Below are 14723 nucleotides of genomic sequence, written 5' to 3' on the forward strand. Positions count from 1 at the left end.
GCTATCCTTGCTCCCCTAACGAAACTTACTATTTGGTCCTTTGTAGGAAGTAATGTACAGTAAATGCTATGATCAAATTTGTTCCCTGCAATCCAACTGTGGTTTATTTTCTAGTTTCTATGTTGATGAATAATAATTTAGAGATACAATGCTTGGTTTCTTTGTTTTTTGTTAAAGCTAACATCAGAATCCCAGTGAAGGGGGCAAGTACCATGTTATTCTTGTAACGTGCATTTTCCCTGTTCAGGCAATGCTGGACGTGGCTGCAAACCAGGGCTGGCTGGTGACTGTCCTGAATATCACCAATCTGATTCAGATGGTGATCCAGGGTCGGTGGTTAAAAGACTCTTCTCTTCTTACACTGCCAAACATAGAAAACCATCATCTTCACCTTTTCAAGTAATTGTTTTACTTTTCAATGTAATTGTTTTGTTTTAATTTCAAAAAAATATATTTGTTATATATGTAGTCACTGAAATTTTATGTTATGGAGAATACTGATTATTGACATGGAAAATACTCCTGTTTCCCAGAGTAAGACATGGCCAACTGACAGAACATTTTTGTTTGGAATTTGATCATCAGTCCCAAGCTGAACTATAATTTAAACTTCTCCTATCTAAATCATTTTCCATTTGAAGCACTGGATACATTTTATTCTTAATTGCGTTTATTCTTTTACAATATCAATCTTCATTTAAGAAGACATCATTAAAATGCTTTGTGATCTAAAGCAAAATAAATGGCCAATGTCTGTTATTGTTGAAGAGATTTGAAATATCTGAAATGCATTGTAAAAGTAAATTGTGCATCTGTAAAATGTCCCAAACTAGGTAGTAACATATATTAGGAGCTCAAGATATAACCTGTATGTAAGAGTTTATGTTAGCATCAATTATTTAACCCATAAGTCTCATGTACATGACTGAAACATATTTGCAAGGAAAAGAACAGTGTCTAATACAAGCAGGGTTGGCAATGTTTAATTGGAAATGTTTCTTTCACACCAGTGTTTCACGCCAGTTGAGAGATAATTTGCAGCCAAAATATTGGTTCACAGTCATGTAGACAAGCAAAACAATCTGGCTGTAGCTTGCCATCATGCACTCCGTACTCCTGTTCATCCGGATAAGGGGTGGCAGTTATTTGAGACATCTAGACACAGATGCCAACAAGAACCTCAGGCACACACGAAGTCTCCTTAGGAAAGTCCCTCAATTTGACTCAAATATATTGGGTTCCAGGGCAGTTGTCTCCATGGTACTTGGGTTCCTACCATGGGATGTCCCTAGAAACTAAAAGACACTTATGCCATAGCAGCAGCAAGTGGCATGGGGTGAAAGGCAGATAACCTCCTCTGTGTGTCTGCAGCTCAGTTTCAGGAGCCCTTCCAGTATGGTATAAAAGTTACGGGAGTAGGGTTTCAGCAGTAAAGAACACACATTAAGGTACTACCACACATAGCACGCAGGTCTGCTATGGAGGCTGCTTGGGATCTAAGAGATTTGATACAATTTTCACAGCACTCTTAAGACTTTCAATTATATTTTTCTTCTTACTGGAATATTTAGGTGGCCTGTGTTTCTGGGATCTAGCACTACTTATGCTGTAAATCTCAAAAATTCTCAAAATGAACTTTTAGCTTTATGTTCCCAACAACTTATAATTTAAAACTTTATTTAAGTAATTATATTAAAGACATTTGCTGCACCCATTAAGCACATTTCAGGGATCCGGATCAGTACTTCATGTACATGGAAGCATTACTTCACATTAGTGCCTTCCTGTAGAAAGACACCCAGTGTCTGTGAACCCTAAGTATTTACAGAGCTCACACATAATTAATACATTTTATGTAGTGATAACAGTACTGCCTAGGGCTGTTATCCATACAGAATGCTGGCTGAATTTTTAAACTTAGCATAATGGTCTTAAAATGTCATTTCTTAATTGAAACAAAAAAAATTATCATTATATAAACCACCATTGTCAGAAAATCATCTTTCTGCTATGAAACAATTAGTTGCTTGGTTCGATGTTATTTCCTAGGAAATGGAAGCCAGTTATGAAGGGCCCACATGCTAGGGGTCGGACCTCCATCGAGTGCCTTCCTGAACTGATCCATGCCTGTGGAGGTAAAGACCATGTATTTAGCTCCATGGTAGAAAGTGAGCTACATGCTGCAAAAACGAAACAGGTAAGACCATCTCTTAAGTGTTTTGAAGGCTCCCCTACTCAGAGGTGTACCATGAGTTTTCTAACTTAAAGAGCATGGATTTTGGAACCAGGCTCACCTTGAGTTAAATTGTCTCTGCCATTTACTACTATGATTATGAACATGAAAACATACATGTCTCAAGAAGTTCTTGTGAAAATTAAGGAAGACACTCTTATGTAAACTGCTTTATACAGTTCTTGACACAGAGTAAGAACTCAATAAATGAATACTAAAAATAATGACAGTAATAGTAACTAATAGTGGTATTTGCATTACGAGAAGTTGTTTCAGTATAAATGCTACTAAGCTGACTGTGAAAAGCCTCAAGTAGCTTGTCCATCACTTGGCTGCATTATCCTAGCCTTCTACTCCCTCTCTTCAGGGTAGTGTTTCCTTCGGTATGCTTGGTATACTTTCATGCAATTCCCTCAGTTATTTGTTTATGCCCCTCTCTTATTATAATCACTTTGTTTCTAGATCCAAAAGTATCCTTTCAAATAAACCGTGTGTGTGTGAACCATATAACTGACACAGAAAGCTAAATCTATATTGTGAAAAACAACATGGATCATGTCTCCAAACAATCTTTAGGAAGACCAAAAATATGAATGAACAATGCCAGAAATATTTGGCTATCTAGACTTTAAGTCTTAAGCAATTTTACCCTAAACATGTCAAAGTAAACGTTCAGGATTTATAACATAATTACATATTGACTTGCAAATGCAGGTATTAAAGAAACTTCTAATGTCTTTTTTTTTTTCCAAGTGGAACTTATTTTTGATCAAGACTTGGAAAAAGTATAACAGGCATTAACGTCTGATTGACTGTTCAGTTTCTGTTGAACCCAAGATTGGCACCAAATACTATTTAAATATTCATAATAAATGCCTACCTTTCTAACTAAATTACCATCGAAATTATGAATAAAAACAATATATTTAAATCACAACAAAGCTTCTGTTAGCAACAACAGATTTCCAACATAACATACATTGATTTCAAGCCAAGTTTTAGATATGATGAAAAATTAGAACATTGTTATAATTAGTTCAGGGAGAACTCAGAAGTAAACTTACTTAATTTATTTGCATAAATTGCCATTCTGTTATCTTTAAAACCAAATGCAAATTGGTTCTGTCTGATATGATGATGGTTATTTGGCTCAAAAGTGCTTCAATTTGCAGAGCAATCTGGTGCCGGCTCTGCAGTGAGGCGATCCCAGGTAACATACAAATCCTGAATTATTCCAGAAATTAGTATGTTTAAAGCATCAATTTAAGTGCTAATTGCAGTAGTAATGAGAAAAAGCAGTACGACTGTGAGATTTGCATCTTCTACCCCATCAGTATGCCTGGAACGGCTGCTGACTGGCAGAGGATTTGGCTGCTAATTAAATAATTGTATGCATGGCAGTGCTCTTGCCTGATTCAATAGATGAAGATTAATCCTCAGATAAATATGTTTGGCTGGTATTGAAATGTCTTAGCAGTTTCTTTAAAATAGTTCATGTTTTATATACATAAATACATATAAATATATATATATATCTCCAATAAATATATGTGTACACATTGTAGATTGAAAATAATAATAACATTAAGTCCTACAAAAAATTACATGTATATAAAAGACAGATATGACATTTGGGGACTTTGTAAAGTAAAATCTCAATGAATTACTGATAACAAAACATTATATTGGTAGCCAATTTAATGGTACAAGTAAAGAAACATATCAAGTCTTGCTTCATGTGGTAAATATCACTTGTACTGTCTGACAAAGTCAAATGCTTTACAGAAATTGTGTTTTTAAGTCCCCTTAACCACTTTTCCAGACTGGCCAGTCCTAGAAGAACATCCAGTGGTACAGCTTCTATACTTGGTGACTATGGGTTCTAGCAGGGGATAGACCATCCTTTGTACTTGAAGTACACTCTTTTGCTTGACTATTTCAAAATCCAGTTCAAGACATGATTTCAGATTCATAAGACAAGTTATAGGATTGAAGTTGAATTGAAAATTTGCATTGAATTCACATTTTTTTTAATTCCTAAGGGGTAGTTTGGTTCATCAGGGCTACTTCATTTCAATTAGGTATACTCAGCAGCAGTAAGCAAGATCAAAGCCTATAAGGAAATCTATAGTATGTATTAAAGGAATAAAAGGAAAACCAAAATTAAAATACCGTGTACTTTTAAAAACTATCATAGAAGGTAACAACTGATTTAAAAAAAAAAAAAAAAAGCCAATGTCTTGAGAAGTTTTCTTGACTGATGCTGATATTGCCATAGAATTGTATATGTTAGAAAAAGATGACCTCAAGTTTCTTTTGTTACATCTTTTCTGTAGACCTAGGTATTCATTCATTCATTCAACATTGGTGAGCACTTGTTATTTGAATACTGATTTTTCACAAATATCTTTCCACTTCAAAAGCAGTATAAAATTAGGTAAAATATCTTTTAATGTGTCATTTTAATTGGTATTCTCAGCATAATGATGCCAAAAATTCATATTTGTTTCTAGAAGGAACCCTAGACTTATAGAATTCCTTGTGAAATATAGAATATAAAGAAATTTTTTTTTCAGAATAAATAGGACAAATTTGAAATAGGAGCCAAAAAATGTACAATAAGTGGTCAATGGAGGATTCTAACATCAATTATTCAATTACAAAATTTTTTTCAGATTGCCCATTTATCCCCAAGTAATGCTCTCCATCTTAGAAGCCACATGAATATCTGAATAGATGCTTCTCTAAAACAAACCAGTTCGACAACAAACATTTTTTAACTTGTTTTATTTTGGTATAGTCAACAGCTGCTCAATATCAGGAGGGATTTACAATAAAGGAATCACAAGTTTAAATAATGATAAGCCCTCTTTTAGTTACTTTTACAAAGACATTAAAAAGACTAAAAGCACAATATTTTGACACATACATGCGTATAGCCACAAGTATAAGAAAAATTGAAGACATCTGAACAAAATCACTGGATTATGTTAATGTTAATATCCTAGTAGTAATAAGTACCATAGTTTTAAAAAATGCTACCTTTGGAGGAAACTGAGTAAATGGTCCACAGAATGTCTCTGTATTATTTCCTGCAACTGCGTTGGATCTAGAATTAATCTCAACATTAAAAGGTTGATTTTTTTCTAAAAGCACACTATTTCTTAGTTGATCATTGCATTTCACATAAACTCTTCCTTTATTATGTTACTTTTCTGTTTTTATTTAGGCATGGAATTTCTTATCTCACTTGCCAGTGATAAATGTTGGCATAAGTGTTAAAGGCTCGTGGGATGACTTAGTTGAAGGACATAATGAACTCTGTGTCTCAACTCTGACTGCAGACAAACGAGATGACAACAAATGGATCAAATTGCATGCTGACCAAGAGTATGTGCTTCAAGTCAGCTTGCAGAGAGTCCACTTTGGGTTCCACAAGGTATAGTGTTTGGTTTCCATTCTCAAATATTTCACACCAAATACCAGCATGCGCCACCACACATATCTGTTATATGACTAATGTGCCCGTGTCATTCATGAATCCTGCTTTCTCAACTGGTCTTAAGCAGCGAGAGTTAGTCTTTTGAAATTCATGAGTTCTCCTCATGTGCCGTTTTTCAGCCCCAGAAAATCTACCTTACATAAGAATATATTGCCTAGAGTTCTATTCTCAAAGTATGGTATACAGACAGTCCAGCAGAATTTCCTGAAGGGCCTTTTAAAGTGCAGATTCCTTGGCCCCACTCCAGACTGGCTGAATCAGAACCTCAAGGGGGGGGATCTCAAAATCTATACCTTCACTCAATACTCCAGATGATTTTTAAGGGCCTTAAAGCTTGAGCGGTACTGTAGCCCTAGAGGCACTTTGGTGTACAGGAACCGCATTGGGCTAGATACAGATGAGACTGAAGCTTTACCACTTAGCTCTATGAATTTGAATAAGACATTAAGCTTTTCTGAGCCTCAGTTGCCATATATGCCTGCGTCCTTCATTATAATGCATAGAAGAGCTTTGTCAATGTTCATACAGGCCAGAAATGTACAGTATTTTTATTTTAGATTACTATGCTCTTTTCTGTTGCCTCTGACACCAAAATTAATTATCTGGTCCTCTAAGAATATTAGTACACAGCATGTGGGCAGATTGGTTTTTAGTGCCATAATAATTAAAATAAGAAAGAATTAGTCGTCTTTATGGTCCAGTGGATTCAGGGCTTTCCCATATCTAGAATAAGCCCTCAGGGGTGAAGCTGTAGTTCATTAGTATTGCCCCTTCTGTTCTCACACACAAAATGATCAGTAACTTTCTATTCGTACAATGTTCTTTCAGTATTGTACCTTCAAGTCTTACCTCATTTGATTTCTAATTCTAAAACATCTGTCAGTGTAAGTATTAACTGATTGGCCTCTGGCATTTCAGAGACTTTAATATGAGCTTTTTTTTTTCGATACAGAGTCTCACTGTGTCACCCAGGCTTGGCTCACTGCAACCTCCACCTCCCAGGTTCAAGCATTTCTCCTACTCCAGCCTCCCAAATAGCTGGGTTTTACAGGCATGTGCCACTACACCCAACTAATTTTTTGTATTTTTAGTAGAGATAGGGTTTCACCATGTTGACCAGGCTCATCTCGAACTCCTGATCTCAAATGATCCACCTGCCTCTGCCTCCCAAAGTGCTGGGATTATAGGCATAAGCCACCACACCTGACCTTAATATGAGCTTTTGTTTGTTTGTTTGAGATGGAATTTCACTTATGTTGCCCAGGCTGGAGTGCAAGGGTGCAACATCAGCTCCCTGCAACCTCCGCCTCCCGGTTCAGGCAATTCTCCTGCCTCAGCATCCCAAGTAACTGGGATTACAGGTGCCTGCCACCATACCTGGCTAATTTTTTGTATTATGTTGGCCAGGCTGGTCTCGAACTCCTGACTTCAGGTGATCCACCTGCCTTGGCCTCCCAAAATGTTGGGATTACAGGCGTGACCCACTGCACCTGGCAATATGAGCATTTTAGAGGACTTAATGTACTCCAACTTATTTAAAAAGTAATATAAACTAATACTAGTAGTAATCATAAAAATAGCAATAATCATAAAGATAAAATCATGGGAGAAAACTATGATTTTTTACCTTAATATTCTATGTATAACTTAGATTTAATCATGCCAGAAAATCTCTTAATTTTTGTTTCTGAATGCTGTAAAAATATATTACTCTCTGACCCCCTTTTGAAATAAGTGAAACATCTCCCTCTAGAATACTGAATGAAGTCTGAGAATATATCATTATTACTATATTTTATTATGCCATAAAGTCATTGTCTTAAAGAATCGTTAGAATAATCTTGCATTTTATAAAAATTGATCTAAGATAAAGACCTCAAGTGCGATCATTATGTTTATATCTAATTTGGATTGTGGTGATTAATATATTTTACAAATTACTTGACTAAAAATTGCCCATTTCTCAGAGAAGGGACTCTTTAATATTACCATATTAGAATATATGCTTATTTATGTGAGTTTTTTTCTTGAATGAGGGGGAAAGTATGTATTTGATATAGTACTCCTCATGTTGGGGTCCAGAGTCCAGTCTTGATTGGCTTTGTGTTTTTGTTTATTTGTTTGTTTGTTTTCTTAAGCATTCGTTTTTTCTGAATAAGGTTTTGGAAGATTTGGTTAACATGGTTATGTCTCAATTTGTTCATCTACCAATGTGGTATTAAAGTTAATTGTAGGAATAGCATGAGAATTTGCTAATTGGATGTCAAGATCCAGAGTTTTTTATTCTAACTAGCCAAATATTCTGATACTTACAACCACAAACTAGTATCTATAACGTGCTCTGAGAATCTTGAGATAAGTTAAATAATTGCATATCAAAGACACCAAACCAGAATGGAAGAAAATTTAAAACATCTCAGATACATATGGTGAACTATGTAGATGTATGGCCTTCAAGTAACACAACGTAGCCTTAACCACAACCAAGTGGTATAGAAAGTCTAGATATTTTTAATGTTGCATCTTTTTTTCTGGTTTATAGGGAAAGCCAGAGAGCTGTGCAGTTACTCCTCGGTTTCCCAAATCAAAAGATGAAGGATGGTTTTTGATATTAGGAGAAGTGGATAAGAGAGAACTTATTGCTTTGAAAAGAGTAGGATATATTCGAAATCATCATGTTGCTTCCCTTTCTTTTTATACCCCTGAAATACCTGGAAGGTAAGAAGAATCCTACTACCAAAGTTCTGAAAGAATTAAATATGATTGTGATTACAAATGTGGTTTTACTTTTTTATTCTATTTTTATATTTTAGATATATTTACACATTATATTTCATGAGTGACTGCTACCTTGGCCTGGACCAGCAATATGACATCTATCTCAATGTTACACAAGCGAGCCTTTCTGCACAGGTCAACACTAAGGTCTCTGATGCCCTCACTGACCTGGCATTGAAGTAACCTGACCTGAACAATCCATTTGAAAGGAGTGGCTAAGAATTCTCATTGTTCAGTCATCTAGACAACATCGAATTACTTGATGTTTGCCTTGAAAGGATCAACTTCTAACCTCAGCCATCCAGGAAACTGACAGTGTGGCTGCAGTATTGACTCCAGTGACATAAAGTTAACCACAGTGGCCTTTTAACAAATGTTGCCTTTTATAATGTTATCTTCATGAGATTCTTGATATGTGAGATGAAAAAGCATGTAGAATAATCTTTTAATTTGTGTATATTTGGGATGATATTTAGGAGCTATCAGTCAAATTTTACATCTCACAATGTACTGTTTACATGAATATTGGCTTTTTCTTTTTTAAGGAAAACTGCATTGAGGTGTGACAAGTGTTAGGACTTGTCACAGATTTCTAACTCTGCCACATAAAATATAAATATAAACCTGTAAGGTGATACACAGTGTGTGTTGTTAGCAAAATTTATACTTTGACATGATTACATGTAGAAGTAGCTTCAAGAATTTCTTATACTCATAAATATTTTAATAATATGTGATGTAAAATTATATTATGGAGCCTAATGATGATAACAAAGAAAACAGAATATACTGATCTTAGAAAATGTAGATACGGTTAACTGGGAAATAAAATATAGAGTGACACTTCAAGACCAGTTGACTCAATGTTTTCGTCTGCTTCCTTTCCATAATATCCCCTTACTCATCTGTTCTTTTCTTTCCCTTCTACTTCAAGGCTTTATTTCCATTATCTTTCTGACATATTTATTTACACGAGGAGAGAAGTATAATCTAATTCATGTTGTAACACTTACAGATCATATAGTACAATTATTTATCTTTATGCTGTCCTGGACAAATCTGAGACAGAAAATTTTTGACCCCTATGGGTCAAAGAAAATTTCTCTATGTGCAAACAAATTCCATCTTGAAAAATACTTTTTCAAGCTAAAAACTTGTTAAAATTCAATGTTCATATAATATGCATTCTAGTGGAATGAAATTCTACCTTTGTGAAATAATTTCAGTTTTCTTAGCCCTAAAATGAATTAGTTTAAAACATTTTCCAATGTAACTGTTACAAGTAGTAGAATTTCAGTGTTTCTGGAATTGGAATGTATTGCTTGTATATATCCTTTTCCATGCTTAAATAAAAAAGAAGAAGAAATAAAAGTAGGTTGCAGGGGAACCAGGCATTCACTTCCCAAAATTAAATCTAAATAACTATAGCGAGCAAACCAAGTATAGTGAGAATGAGGACTCTAGTCTGAGAAACTTACTTCATATAAAAGTTCTCTCTGTTTTTTCTTTGGCAAAGTTTATTACCTAATTGAAATTTATATCTTAAACACTGTTTTAGTGGAATTAAAATGAAGATTATATATAGATAACAATCACCAGTCCATACGGGAATCTGAGGGGTAACAATCTCACTGATTTTGTGTTTACCAACATCATTACTTTTTATTAGACAGCAAGCAGACTTGGGAGGTCTCCTTCACTGGACATATGACACAGGACATAGGAGCAATAAGAAAGTATTTCTGTTGTACCCATTAGAAGAGAAATAATGTGACAAATTTAAGTTAATCTTATTCCAATGAGTGACCAACACTATCTACAACTTTATCCACACTCATTACTCAACAAAAATTGTAGCGTTAAATGTGTCTTACAACAGGATATATGCCAACATAATCAGATTAGTACTACTGTTTACAGATCTGCAAGTCATTAACTTCTCATAACTTTTTTATTGGCCAAGAATTTTGTCAGTGTTTAAAATAATTCCAAATCCTGATTATTGAGAGAATGCATTTGTTCTAAAGTGTCTTGCGGGGTTTTGTTTTCGTGAAGAGAAATATTGTGATAAAAAAGTTTCAGGGCTGTGTTAAAAACTGCTTTCTTAACTGATGTACCTACAGCCCACTTATCTCAGAACATGCACCTCTGGGCTGGCTATTATACTATACAACTCTGTTTTCATGGCAGGTCATTTCATATTTCTCTGGAGTTTATCAACTCAAAATAATTGAAGTTCCAGTCAAGGATTTGTTGTAGGCACTGTGTTTAGTATTCTCATACCCACACGAATCAGAAACACATCCTGCCTTCAAAAAGGGTAGCCTGGTGATAAAAAGATATTCATAATTATAATAAAAAGGTAATTGCACTAATACTAGTGATGGGGGAAATGCTATGGGATTTCAGAGGTAAAATATTACTTAGAAAAATCATGAAGTGACATTTAGGCTGTTTTTAAGATGCTTAGAATTGGGAAGGCACAGACGAAAGAGGACATTCCAGGTCAGGTAGAACAGCATTAGCAAAATTTAGAGCTAGCCCAGCCTAGAGTGGCTAGGTCTGCATTCTCAGAGACGTGAAAGGGATGAATGGGCAAGACGAAGGGGAAAGTCTGTGAAGTGACTATGAATTAGAGAGTTAAAGACCGTAACTCTTATGTGAATACAATGGAATTTCTTGGCAAGTCACCAGAGGTTAGGGTTTGGCTATGTAGGAGCTTTCTTTATGAAAATTAATCTGGCCTAGATGTAGAGATGATATGACCAAGCAAGGAAGTGTAGCAAGAAAAGCCAAGGAAACAACATTCAAAACCTAACTGCAGTAAGGAGTCAGGAAGGACCAGAGAAGGTTATGATGAAGAACATTCTGAGAGTGGAACAGACAACCAGTGCAGAGAGGAGACAACCAGGAGCCTGGCAGGACACGTGTCCATATCTGTGGTGGGTGATGGGTGCTACATACTGACAAGAGGTCAGGGAAGTGAGAACCAAGTCAAGGGTCCTGACTTTTGAGAGTGGTGGATCATGAATGATTGTTAAGAGAGTAAGTTTAGCTAAATAGGAAGAGAGGAAGCTGAGATTTCAGGAGGTGAGGACCAGAGTGGGCAATAAGAAAGGAGAGGCAGTGAATGAAGAAAGTAATTCTACAGGTTTCGTTCAGCAAAGATCCAGTGTTATCACCTGCATTGAAGAAGGTGATGATAGAGCAGACAGGAATTGTTAAGAATCAGCTTGTTTCCTTTCAACATTCTCCCCTGCAACCACCATTCCTGAACACATACAAATATATGTATTTGCCCTCATCCCCACCATTACCACCATCAAGCTAAAAAATAAAACTCCTCACACATTTCCCAAAATAACTTGGGTTGTCCTTAATCTTATTCAAGTCAGGGTGGATTCCAGTTCCCTTGCTAACAGGCCTTCCTCTTTCTTGTTGCATTTAGAAACAACTGGAATTCAACTATCATAAACAACTTTCACATCCCCATGACCCCAACACCAAAACACAGGAGACTTTAAGTGTGGGGATCCTTCAGTCCCAATAATAAGAAAATTTAAAGAGGGAACCTACCTAGTTCCTTGACGTGAATAAGGAGCCCTTCTCATACTTTAAAATTCCACTGCTAACTTTGATGGGAAGAGGATACAGTGGTGGGATATTCAGTCACCAAAAATCATCTGTCTTTTCTTCCCTTTACACATACAAACAACGCAGCGAAGTCCAAATATGCAAGATTGACCCGCTCCCTCAAATTTTGACTGCCCCTTCTCACGATTTAATCCAATAGCCTTAGAAAATTACGTGTCACTTCCCAAGGACATGCTCCACACACATACCTCCAGTTGCTCAGGACCAAAACTTTAGGGTCATTACTGACTCTGCTTTTCTAATCGAATAGAAATTTAATTAGAAAACCTCAACCTACATCTAACCTGTCAGCAGACCTTTTCAGCTCTACCTTTGAAATCTATCTGAAATCCAGCCACCTTCCCCACTGCCACCCTATCCACTCCACCTCCTGGCTGGCCTCTCTGCTGCTACTCTTGCCCCTTTTCAGTCGTTACACAATTTGGTTTTGAAACATAGGTCTGGTCATGAGTTCACTCTGCTCAAAAGCTTCCAGTGCCTTTCCATCTCAAAAGCCAAGATCCTTACAGTATCCACAAGGTCCTGCACAGTGTTGCCTTCTCCCCTCACTACCCTCTGGCCCTCCTGCTCGCTACACACCAACCACAGGAGTCACCTCCCTGCTTGTGGAACTTGCCATTTCTACTCCCTCACTTGGATGACCGTTGCCCCTAATCTCCTTATGTCTCACCATCTTATTTTAAATGGCAAGCCCACAAAACCTCCCTAACCCCCTCTCCTGTTTGGTTTTTCTTCATTGTTTTATCAACACTATTAAAATATGTGTTGGTTTATTATTAGTCTCCTCTGACTATGCTTCAGGAAAGCAGGGATTTTTGTCACTTCTGTTCACTGCTACAAAGAAGGACCTATATTTCCTGGCATACAGTAGCTCAATAAATACTTTCTGAATGACTAAATGAACACAGAAGCACACAGAAATTCTAAACTATCCCCCCCGCAACCACCACCACCACCGCCACTGCCTCCATACACAGAGTTAACCACCTGTTCTTCCAGAGATTACAAGTACTGTCACACTCACCAAAAGCAAGGTACTAACTGATCGTCTTGTATCTTTTGTCAACAGAGCAAAGGTATATTTAAGTTAAGTGGTAGTTTTATGATGATGGTTGTTATATCTTAATGGAAAAGGAGAATGAGTTTTTGTGTAATAATGGATCTTAGGGATTACAGATCTTTTAAAACTTCCAATAATCATAGAATCTTTCTCACCTGAAGTTTTGGCTCCCTGTCTTCTCTCACCAGACCCTTTCCTTCCCTCCATCACTGCTGCTATTTACAGTGAAAAGACCCCCAAATAGGAACTCCATATAGTTAAGAATATACATTGATAATAATTTTGGGCCTTCTGTTTTTAGAAATAATCCAAAATGAGTAGGCAGAAATTATTTCATGAGCTAGCTTCTTAAAAGAAAAACCTGAATTAAGTTGCGCATCTTTCAATTGAGTGTTACTGAATATAGAACTTGGCTTCAGAGATGTGTATTAAGCCCTTGGATTAACTTTCTTTTTCTGGCTTCAGAAATAGAAATTCTAAGTCTAAGCAACACAGGAGTTAAAAACATTTTGAGTTTTGTAAGTTTTAGTTATATTATTTTCAGGTGTCAAAAGTGCTGAGAATGAATGTTGATTCCAGGATGTCCTGGAAGCCTGTTTTTTAAGCAGTAGAAGAACAGCTATCATGAGTTCTGGAAAGATTTAGCCCCACAATTTCCGCTTCAGTCCTTCCGCTTTTCATCAAGGAGCATTCTGTACAATTTCTGAAAAATAAAGTTCAAATTTGAGGCCTTTAAATGAAGTTTCAGGGGTTCTATTTTGCTTGAATATTCTTCCCAAGACTTTGCATTCCAATTTGAGAAAGATCTTGTGGGGGTGCTACTCAGATATTAGATCCAGGCTGACCCAAGGTCAAGCTTTTGGCTAAAAAGACAGCCACATTTGAATGGATACTTAAATTTCTATTGTTATTCTTCGATTGCCCTATGATTTGGAGAATTTGTTTAAAATGCACCTGATTAAAGTTTCCTAATACTGTGGCTGTAAGTTGTTAACCATTCCATAGAGACTTCCTGAAGAACATGATGGACTGTAGATCACACCATGTTGGTTGAGCAGAATCACAACTTCTAATTAAAAGTTATTTGAATCCCCCAAACCCATGTTTCTTTACTTGTTACTTTTATTACTTGGGTGTCCTTTATTTTACTGGGACTTGCTAAGCCATGTAGGTGCCACTCCTGAACATTGAAAACAAGTATAGTCACCTTGAATGATCATACTTTTTGGTTCCAAGTTACACTGGAAGGAGTTTGTAATGATTTGAGGATTGCAGAGTTGATCTAAGATGAATTTCATGTGTGAGCTTTCATCCCAAGTGTGGCTGGCTGTTGGCCTCAGAGAACTGTACTTTCCAGGATGTAGAGGATTGTTGTAGCTGGTTTTGGAACTACCTGCAGCTGATGGTTCATTTTTCCAAAAGGCCTAGAGGGTGCCAAATGTTATTCCTTTGAGGGATGAATGGAGATCCTGAAATAACCAAATAATTCCTGAGAA

General features: G+C 36.3%; 1 protein-coding gene across 1 annotated transcript in view; it reads left to right on the top strand.

Annotated features, from left to right (window-relative positions):
* Window positions 1–9632, top strand: part of ASCC3 (activating signal cointegrator 1 complex subunit 3) — a 367201-nt gene extending 357569 nt beyond the window's left edge. The window contains exons 37-41 of the mRNA XM_011956428.1: window positions 248–399; window positions 2050–2197; window positions 5463–5672; window positions 8278–8453; window positions 8549–9632. Coding sequence (XP_011811818.1) covers window positions 248–399; window positions 2050–2197; window positions 5463–5672; window positions 8278–8453; window positions 8549–8696 — 834 coding nt within the window. The 3' untranslated portion in view covers window positions 8697–9632. The remainder of the gene's footprint in view (window positions 1–247; window positions 400–2049; window positions 2198–5462; window positions 5673–8277; window positions 8454–8548) is intronic.
* Window positions 9633–14723: the final 5091 nt, after the last annotated feature.

Source organism: Colobus angolensis, unplaced genomic scaffold, assembly GCF_000951035.1.
Source record: "Colobus angolensis palliatus isolate OR3802 unplaced genomic scaffold, Cang.pa_1.0 Scaffold418, whole genome shotgun sequence".
NCBI classification, from domain to species: Eukaryota; Metazoa; Chordata; class Mammalia; order Primates; family Cercopithecidae; genus Colobus; species Colobus angolensis.